Genomic DNA, 10855 nt, shown 5'->3' with positions numbered 1-10855 from the left:
GGGGGGGGGTTGCTGCAACCTATACTGCTACAAACACACAACAGTATCATATATAGAACATATAATTATATAGATATAGAGGAAATGCCAATTGAGGACTTTTTGTTCTACAGATTCAAGGGAGATACTTGGTGGCATGCTAGGACTTGTAGTAGTACACAGACAGGGGAAGCGCCAGTGGTACATACGCGGTCTGCAAAGGCACTAATAAGTTGCACTGTCTTTTTAAGGGGCTTTAGAAACAGGAGAAAGGAACTAGAGCATGAACAGGACAAAAAGGACAGACATGCTGTGAAGAGAAGTAGCTAGCAAAACCCATATCTTTACCGCATTGCTCACCATGGGATATGACATACATATACCGCCACAACATAGTAAGAACTGTAGGTCAGCAGCAACTGTTAAGTACATGATGCCCGTCTCTGTGACAGAAACATACATCGATCAGCCTTAACATTAAGACCACCTGCCTAATATTGAGTAGGCCCCCTTTTTTCTGCCAAAATAGACCTGACTCGTTGAGGCATGGACTAGACCTCTGAAGGTATGCTGTGGTATCTGGCACCAAGTGGTCAGTAGCAGATCCTTTAAGTCATGTAAGTTGTGAGGGGGAGCCTCCTTCGCTCCCCATGTATATCATTCAACCTTGGCTGCCCATGGTTCACCAGTTTTCCTTCCTTAAACCACTTTTGGTAGATCCTGACCACTGCAAACCAGGAACATCCCACAAGTAGAAATGTTATTCTGCAATTTGTAATTTTTTATAAAAGTGCTAAAATAGTAAAGTTATTTAGAAATGGAACAGAGGCTATTTTTTATAGTATGTATTTTTTAACCACTTTAGGATTTTAAATATGTGGAATTCATCCTAAAAATTTTAACAAAGTTTCTAGGATGTACTTTCTATACCCTGCTCCTTTCCCTCTGCCACCGACCCCCCCTGCTATTACTTGTAAATATTGGTATTGCATGGCAAGAGTGGATGTCAAAATGCAGCTGCTCTTGTGCAAAATGGCTCCAAGCAAGAGAAATGACAGCTAAAGGCGGAAGTGATGTAATAGACATCGCTTCTGCCTTTAGAGAGAGAAGGGGTTAGATCAGTGGTGGGAAATGCTGATCTCTCCTCTTTCTCTCTTCCAGCAGCCGATGTGCCGGCAGCGGCTACAGAGGGGGAGGGGCGTGGCAGCAGGGGGATTGTGCCGCACAATTTAGGGTTATACCAGCGATCGGCCAGCTATAGAGCCAGCTGAACGCTTGTATGAGACACCCGGTAACAGCTGTTATCCTTCCTGGTGGGGACTGCCCGCACGTGACCGATAGGGGGCGCACACGAGCAGAAAAAAAAAGACATACATTTACGTGACCCCGCACGGAAAGGAACCGGCCGGCCCCGCCCGCCCATAATTTTACGATGGGCGGATGGCAAGGGGTTAAAAGAGAACTATGGGGTGAGTGTTTTACCCCATAGTTCTCTTCAGGGTCACAGGAGGACATATACTGACCTCCTCCCGTGATATACTGAGTATTGGGTCACTGGAGGAGGTTAGTATATGCCCTACCGTGACCCTAGAGAGAACTATGGGGGGAAAAAAGGTTACCCCATAGTTCTCTTTTAAGTTCAAGTATGATGTGCACTTCCGTTTCAATATGAAAATATATATCTATATATAGGTTAAAGTGGAACAAAACTGTATGTTAAGCACTGTAAGTAATACAAGATCACATTATTTGTTTCTACATATTCTCTCTCCCGGCGCTACACACATCCTGTTGACTCTTTGGGAATGATTTACTAAAGGCAAATAGAATGTTCACTTTGCATGGGAATTTTGCATTAGCTTAGTGAATGTGGTGTAAATTCACTTTACAACGAATACCCAATCATTTGCAAGGAAAATATTGGATAACTAAAGTGAATATTGACACAATTTATTGAGTGAAGAAATTCACCGCTCCTTTAGTAATGCATCCTGGTGTATGAACATCCTACGAAAGTGTGTGCAGTGCAGGCAGAGCTTCCAGTTTTATTGTAGTGACTACAGTGGAACATTCTGGCGTACTGTGCGTTGGCGTGGCTGCTTGTAGCGCAGCTAAGGAGATTGCAGGAAAGAGTGACTGCCTCACTTGAACTGAATAAAGCTGGCCATACAGCACTTGAATCCTCCATCCATGTTAAAAAGTACGGATGGGGGAATTCCCCCCCATGGGCTATTGTTTTCTGCCACTGTCAGAATACCCCAACAGTGACTCCTGATAATTGACTGCAGCTGTTTGGCTGAGACTTTTTGGACCCTAAACAAAAATCTATTGAAAAATGAACAGCGCAAATTTAAGCCTAGCCAACCTTAGAGCTTAGCCAGGACTTGGCCAAACTTAGAAGAATGTATGGTCAGCTTAAGCATTGTCACCCTAAGAAAGGAAGTGCCTGTGGATACACCTGGATGATTTCAAAGAAAAAAGGAAATATAAGAAAAGGAATAAACTATTGGACAGTACAAAAACAAGTGACGCAACATATTTGGTTTACATCTTTGCTGTTTGATACCCTTTAGGGCCCATTCACACCATATCCGGATTACCTCCAGACCAGACCAGATTGTTTCCGGACCCAAAATGCATCCTAATGTATCCCTATGCGATTTTTGGCCTCTGTTCACACCAGTGCAGTCCGTTCCACACCAGAACAGAACAATACCGCTTGTCCTATTTTGTCTGGTCTGGAATGCACTGGAACGCATGCAAACACACTGGAACGCACTGAAACACACTTGTAAGACCATTTAAAACAAAAACAAAAAGTCTAAATGCGGCAAATACGCAATGCATTGCGTTCCAGATCTGGACCAGAAAATGGTGGGAACCTGCCCTTAATCCCTTATCAACAGCAAACAGAGCCTGGGTGGCCATCTATATTTTTCACCAAAGCCCATACATACCTTCTATACACTTTATATATACATTGGTGCTTATAATATTGTATGATCCAGGCGTTCTTTTCCACAATATTATTCTGCAAGCCGACCAGAAGAATAAAGAGAAAAATAGATGAATTCAATAAATAAGCTCCATAGTTATTGTTCTGTCAAAATAAAATATGTGACAAAAGCCTAATTGACTTATTCTAAATCGTCCCAGAAGGTATTTAAATGCTCCCGTGTCCTACAGTCACCAGTGTGGATGGGTAATTAATGAAAAACTGTTCGCTTTTGTTAATCCGAGCTGTTTAACTAATGCATACCGTATGCGGGATTAACTGAAAGTTGCTGTAGAAACCTCCGTGGCATGGCAGCTTGGAGGGTCACGGGTTTCTAAATAAACTGCATAATCGAATCATTTTTATGTCTTGCTTATACACGCTAATCATGTTTGTACCAACCCGGCAATGAGTGCCAGTTACTAACATTAAGTAACTTAATTAAATGGATGCTTTGTCACTACGGATGTCAAGAAAGTATATTAGCAACAAAGTGAGGTTCTTAATTAGATTTTATGTTGCAAAAGTCAATGTCCATATTCTCAGTTAAACAGGGCAGTAACGGGGCCACCTTGGTGGAGTCTGATATACCAGCTATAGACTGAGCATTGGAGTTTATTTGAACAGTCTAATAGTGTACATATGTAGGGTCAAGAATGGAGGGCAGCAGATGAGTCACCTCCCCCTAGAGTCGTGTGGGACCTGTCTGCTTGTTGATAATGCAGAAATAATACTCATTACTTAAAGGATATCTAAAGCCACAACTTATTTTATTCTGGATAGAGTAGAGAACGCTTAATAACCACATGAGGGTTTTTTTTATGTTAAAGAATTCAAAATAATTCTCTTCAATTCCTGTCCTGTAGATACAACAGGAAGTGAGAGCAAATCTCTTGAAAGGGAGGTATATCTCCTTTTTGACAGTTGTCACTGGAACAGATGCCCCCATCGAAAGACGTCCACGTTTTTCCTGTTCTGGTGACAACTCAAAACTTCACATTTTTCCTAACATTCAGAGATAGTGGTCAGAGTTTAACAGGACAATAAAAGAGAATTATAAGAAAGCAATACAAATGTACAGGGCTCTTATCCTTTCACAGTCTACCCAAAACTAAAACATGCTTTGCCTTTAGTTCTACCGAATAAAGTTACATAGTTCATCAGGTTGACAAAAAGTCTCAAGGCCATCAAGTTTAACCAAAAAGGGCATCTAAAGACAAAACTTGTTTGTTTGCTTTGGATACAGTAGGGAATAGTTAAAGGATATCTAAACCTAAGAACAAAAATGCTATATATATATTATTATTATTATTATTATTATTATTCGAGTTTCACCTGTATATAGACATCTATATCTATAGATATAGATCTATATATATATATCTATAGTTATCTATATACAGGTGAAACTCGAATAATTAGAATATCGTGCAAAGTTCATTTATTTCACTAATGCAACTTAAAAGGTGAAACTAATATATGAGATAGACTCATTACATGCAAAGCAAGATAGTTCAAGCCGTGATTTGTCATAATTGTGATGATTATGGCTTACAGCTCATATAAACCCCAAATCCACAACCTCAAAAAAGTAGAATATTACATGCAATCAATAAAACAAGGATTGTACATAGAACAATATCGGACCTCTGAAAAGTACAAGCATGCATATGTGCTCAGTACTTGGTTTGGGCCCCTTTTGCAGCACTTACTGCAATTACTTTTGCACAATATTCTAATTATTCGAGTTTCACCTGTATATATAGATATAGATATCTATATCTATAGATATAAATGTCTATATCTATAGATATAGATCTATATACAGTATATAGATCTATATCTATATATACACACTTCTGGTTTAGCTATCAGGAAGAAAGTATTGGTGTTTCTTGCATACAACCTGTGAAAGAAATATCTATTTTTGCCACTGTGTATGTTTATTGATTTTTAACGGTAATTGTCTGGTACTTTACCCGGCAGGTGTTAATACTGGCAGTTATTAACTTGTGAAGTGATTTAGATTCCTGTATTCAGCAAGATAATCATTTTCAATTGTAGGTTTATAAATACATTTTTTTTACAAGTTACATTGTGTTGTATTTTATTTGATACGCTTTTCTTTTTTGCTGAGAGTGAAATGTGGCATGTGGAAAACAACTGACAGTCTGAGGATACAGAGCTTGCCCTGTGTCCTTGGAAGTGTACCATTTAGACCTCCAACAGTTGAGTACTCTCAGTGATACTTTTTCATTTGCAATGAAAGTTATATTTTTCAGGACAAGCTTTTGGGGGTCTCCCCCCTTCTTCTAAGGTCCAGGCAGTACTGATACACAATAGTTTTAGTAAAAACCCAAATTATGTTGCTGCACAGCAACTATCAAAAGTTTATATATCCAATTACAAAAAAGGGTAGAGTATACAAAAATAAAAACACTTTTTGTATAAAGTAACTTTTTGCAATATGTCTGTGATATGTGATTATGCAATGGCATAAATATACTTTTGATTATAGTTGTAACCCCTTGTACTTTTTTTTCTATGGCCCGTACCCATGGCTTGATCCAATATATTAATTACAAAACAGGAAAGATACCGGGGTTTCTGAGCGATATGACACCATGGCTTGAAGTTTTGAAAATAGATTTTTATTTAAATATCACATATAATACAAAAATACATACAAATTTGAATAAAAGAAAGGGAGCAACGGCAGTTGCAACCAGTTAAAAACAAAACTAAGCCAGAGGCCTAGACCCATTAAACATGTTCAGACATAACCATAATAAATCAATATATTCTATAAGTCCATTCCCAACTGTCGTTGCTCTCTTTCTTTTATTCAAATTTGTATGTATTTTTGTATTATATGTGATATTTAAATAAAAATCTATTTTCAAAACTTCAAGCCATGGTGTCATATCGCTCAGAAACCCCGGTATCTTTCCTGTTTTGTAATTAATTTATATTTTGTAATTATATTTATATTAAATTTATAATTTATATTTTGTAATTAATATATTTTAGGGGGAGAGATTACACCTGGGGGGCCATGGGCCTTGCTACCCACAACTGTCTTGTAAATTTGATCCAATATGCTGCATAGTTTAGTTATATTGCCACCTTCATTGCAAGCCCATCTTGGTGTCTAAGTAAATGAATAGAGGGGTGTCCTGGTAATTGAAGTACTATTTACTAAAGGCCCGGTCACACTACAGGTGAAACTCGAATAATTAGAATATCGTGCAAAAGTAATTTCAGTAAGTGCTGCAAAAGGGGCCCAAACCAAGTACTGAGTACATATGCATGCTTGTACTTTTCAGAGGCCCGATATTGTTCTATGTACAATCCATGTTTTATTGATTGCATGTAATAATCTACTTTTTTGAGGTTGTGGATTTGGGGTTCTTGGGGTTTTCATGAGCTGTAAGCCATAATCATCACAATTATGACAAATCACGGCTTGAACTATCTTGCTTTGCATGCAATGAGTCTATCTCATATATTAGTTTTACCTTGTAAGTTGCATTAGTGACATAAATGAACTTGCCACAATATTCTAATTATTCGAGTTTTACCTGTATATTGCACTTTGCAAATGTTGTATCAAGCTTTAAAGGAGAACTATGAGGTAAGTGATTTTCACTCAACCTCATAGTTCGAGGCGACGTGTGACAATTAAACTGTCACACATCGGCTCAATAGATGGGGAAGTGAGTCAACACATACCGTCGCTCGCTCACTTCTCGATCATGTCCCTGCAGAGAGCTGTCACTGTCAGTCACGGTTCCCTGCAGGGATTCCCCCCTCCCCTCTCCGATCCCCCAGCGCTGACTGGCGGAACAGATGGGGGAGGTGGCAGGCACAGCTGGCTCTGCCTCTAGAGCTGTCACTCACGCAGCTGGGTGGATCTCGACAGTAATGTCGGGATCCGTCCCGGCTGCGGCAGTCTCAGTTTACCGCAAGCTGTAGTTTGCGATATACTGACCTTTGGGTCACGGGAGGAGGTTAGTATATGCCCGTGACCCTTAGGAGAACTATGGGGAAAAACACTTACCCCATAGTTCTCCTTTAAGCCTCCCTTGCAAACCAAAAATTGGCAGCGGATTCCTATAGCTGGATTCACAGGTGAAAGCAATGACCTCTGGTGTTTGAATGTAATCACACATGGAGCGATTACCTGCAGTTGACAATGGTGGATCACCCCTGGACACAAGCTATTTGTATCCAGGGTTAATCATCTGCCCCCTTACCGCAGGTAATCGATCCATGTGTGATTATTTGATCACCGGTGGACAGCTGCGCCCGCTGTCAACCTATCTTGGCTTTGTACAGTCTGAGCAGCTGCAGCAGTCCGGAGCCATCTGTGATTCTTGCCACAGGAATCCGAAGCTGGACATAAAAGCCCCGTCTGAATGAGGTCTTTTAATGCATTGTGTTACTAATGCCCATTCATTTTGAATGGGCCCCAACACAGGAGAAATCACTTTTGCGCTTTTTTTTTAACGCCCATCATTGTGATTGGGCCCCAACGCAGGAGAAATCACTTCTGCTCTATTTTATTTTAATGCACATTATGCTGTAGTTCAGGTGCTTCATTTATTTTTGTTGGTGTTCCATTAAAAAATGAACGGCAAAGCACATACACAACACTTTGCTGTACATACTTTGCTGAATAAGCCCTAAGCAGTTAATTGTCATGTTATCAATGCTCCAAAGCTGCAAATTTTACACATAACGGCAAATTGTCCGCCCTTTTATTATGTTTATGTTTGTATCCATTTTTTTTAAAAAAAAACAGCATTTCAAACTCATCAAATCATTGCGGGTAGATTCGCCCTGGTACGTTTTTTTCCTTGACCTTCATAAACATTGACAGATATGAAAGGACTGAATACATTTGTGGGTGGAAAAGAAACCTGATACTTATCGAAAAACATGACAGTACTTTGGTATGAAACGAGGTTTTGATATAAGTTACTGCGTGACAACATTGAGCTTGTGACCCAGGGGTTCATGTTGGGATGTACAGGAAGATAGATGGTGCGGTTTGAGCTGCGTTGTCTTCACAATGCCTTTTTATGTCTTCTGATATCTCATAAAGCCATGTATGTTCCTGTCAGATGTTCCCTGATACTGTATTTTACCTCTGCATACATTTTACTGATTTACTGCATAACAGCATGGCACCTTATTTCATAGGCTTCTGTAAGATTACAGCCAGAGAACTGAACATTTTGCTCTGCTTTGTTAAATACTTGTTTATGTAAAAGGGTGTTAACCCCTTCCTGGCAGCCTTTTTAGGAAATCTAAATGTGGGAGGTGCATTATTATTATTATTTTGTTATTATTATTATTATTATACAGGATTTATATAGCGTCAACAGTTTGCGCAGCACTTTACAATATAAGGAAGACATTACAATCACAATACAATTCAAGACAAGATGGTAAGGAGGGCCCTGCTCCTGAGGGCTTACAATCTAAAAGGGAGGGGCAAGTGATTCATGAGGAGGTAGCTGCGTGGGGATAAATTGTTTAAGAACGTGATGGTTGAGTGGTTAGTTTGAGGTGGGATAGGCTTCCCTGAAGAGATGAATCTTAAGGGATTAGTCGGACAGGTTGGGGTAAAGTGTTCTAGAGGATGGGACAGACTGGAAAGCAGGAGGTCTTTGAAAGGGTGTGAGCACCACACTCACACCCTTTTAATCTCATTGGAATCCTGTATCCCTGTAAGATTTGTGGCCTGAAAGGGGTTCTACTAAGATATATTTGAAAAAAAAAGAACATTCCAATGGAATGTATCATGAGATGTGATGGATCTATGGAGTTTTTCAGGGGAAAGAGTAAATGTCCACTCTGAAAAGGACTATACAATGTAACGTTTCTATGTCATCCCTTCTACAGAGCCAAGCACTGCGCCAATAGATGTGAAAGCCACGGGCTTGTCTGCCTCGGAGATCCTGGTTTCATGGAAGACGTCCAAGGATAATGTTGGAAGACCGCTGGGCTTTGAGGTATGCAGAGAAATGTGCTCCTCTTGGGACTCGTTCACTCCAGATGCCTTGTCACATAGTTTGATGCATTTTCAAATGTGTAGACATAGGAAGACTCATTGTTTTCCCTTTCACAACAAAGCTTAGTGCTGAGGTTCATTATAAAGGGCTCCATACTGCATTTTAAGTACGCTTTTCTGTATCTTACCCTTCAAGTCATACGATAGGCTTCTGCTATATAAAAATAACATACCTGAACTGGAAGCTCAGCCATTTCCTTTAAAGATCGAGCCCTAGGAAATTAAAAAACTTAGGCTTCATTCACAATATGTGTGATTTGGCAATCCTGCCACAGGACTCTCCCATTTAGCTGAGACCACTGTTACCCATTTAAGCTAATGACCGGGTGACAGTGGCCGCATCTGTAAGCTCCAGTCTGCATGTAATTGCATATGATACGAGTGGTTTTGAATAGATCACTATCCCTGGACTCACGATAGATGTGAGGGCAGCTTATAGATTCGGCCGCTGTCACCTGTTCATTAACTTGAACAGGTGGCAGTGGCCGCATCTAAAAAAAAAAGTATAAGTACTTGGGTTTCACTTGGTATCCGCCTCTTGCAATCCCCTGTAAAGCAGAGGTCAGAGTTGAAGAGGGAGAAGCAACGCAGTTTGTGCTTTTGTGCTCATGTGCTAACAGGGAACATGCTTATAGTAGGAGAGAGCAGAGAGAGGAAATAATCAGTCTACTGCTTTTCCTTCACTGTCCAAGCACAGGCTTCAAATGGTCAGTCCACCTTAAATTAAACTGCAGATGATACCAAAACTTTTTCTAGTGTTAGATAGAGTAGAGAGGGATTAGAACACGTGTCAGGTTTTTATTGTGTCCCCGTTAGGAAGATTCACCCTCTCTGTCCTAGTGAGCGTTATCACTGAAAGTGAACAAAAAAAATCTCCCAATTTGTGGGTGGTCACCAGAATCGGGATAGATGGGAAATTGGGACACTAGTTCCCAGTGACTGTGCTGACCACCAGGGATTTTCCCTCACTTTGAAGGGATTTTGTCTCACTTCCTGTTATGGCTTTTGGACAGGAAGTGAAGCAAAATCTCACCAATGAGACACAAAGGGCTACAAAACTGACAAGGGTTATAACCTTCCCTTACTCTATCTTAAACGAAAAGACATTTTGACTTCAGTTCTGCTTTAGTATTTACATTTTTGATAGATGCTGGAGAGTTAATCCGGAGTTTCTTATGCTTCTTCGGGTCCTGTTTGTGATTTTCTACCCTCTTGCTCTCCGTTCCTGCCCAGCTGCCTCTCTGTTTAATCGTATATTTATTTTGGAGATGCTGAAACATACAAAGGTGAACTCTCTGGTTAACAAGTACAGAGTCAGGAGCTGTGGCAGGGCAGCAGTTGTTGGAACATCTCACCAGGTCCCACAAATAACTAAAATATCCCTTCGAGGTGGACTGAACCTTTAGGCACTTTTACAGATATTGTTTGTTCTCCTATGTTGGAAAATCTTATATTCAGGACAAACCAGCTCACGATCCCTTGTGTTATGATAAGATACATTTTCCAAAAGTCTTTGCTTGCAGCTTTTGGCTTGATTATCTCCCATGTCATTCACAAGAGGACCAGTTATGAAAGTCTAGAATATGACTTAACTCTGAAATTCTTGAAAACTTTGGCAGCCCCTGCTGTATACCCACGAGGGCTATGGAATTGTACCCACGGCCACTTAATTAAAGCTGTTGCTGACACCTGCGGAGAGCCAGTTCTTAATGTCATCTGGCAATTATAGGTAACTCTAGGTGGTGTCGCCGCGGAGATGGAAGTTGCCGAGAATTCCGTTCTTCTGTGACAGCACCACATAT

General features: G+C 40.3%; 1 protein-coding gene across 1 annotated transcript in view; it reads left to right on the top strand.

Annotated features, from left to right (window-relative positions):
- Positions 1–10855, top strand: part of CNTN5 (contactin 5) — a gene marked incomplete at its 3' end in the record, with an annotated part of 543955 nt that overhangs the window by 509523 nt on the left and 23577 nt on the right. The window contains exon 19 of the mRNA XM_018552938.1: positions 8885–8994. Within this exon, the coding sequence (XP_018408440.1) occupies positions 8885–8994 (110 nt within the window). The remainder of the gene's footprint in view (positions 1–8884; positions 8995–10855) is intronic.

Source organism: Nanorana parkeri, unplaced genomic scaffold, assembly GCF_000935625.1.
Source record: "Nanorana parkeri isolate BGI_ZX_2015 unplaced genomic scaffold, ASM93562v1 scaffold102, whole genome shotgun sequence".
NCBI lineage: Eukaryota > Metazoa > Chordata > Amphibia > Anura > Dicroglossidae > Nanorana > Nanorana parkeri.
The sequence above is the reverse complement of the archived record's forward strand: the minus strand, read 5'-3'. Positions and strand labels throughout refer to the sequence as shown.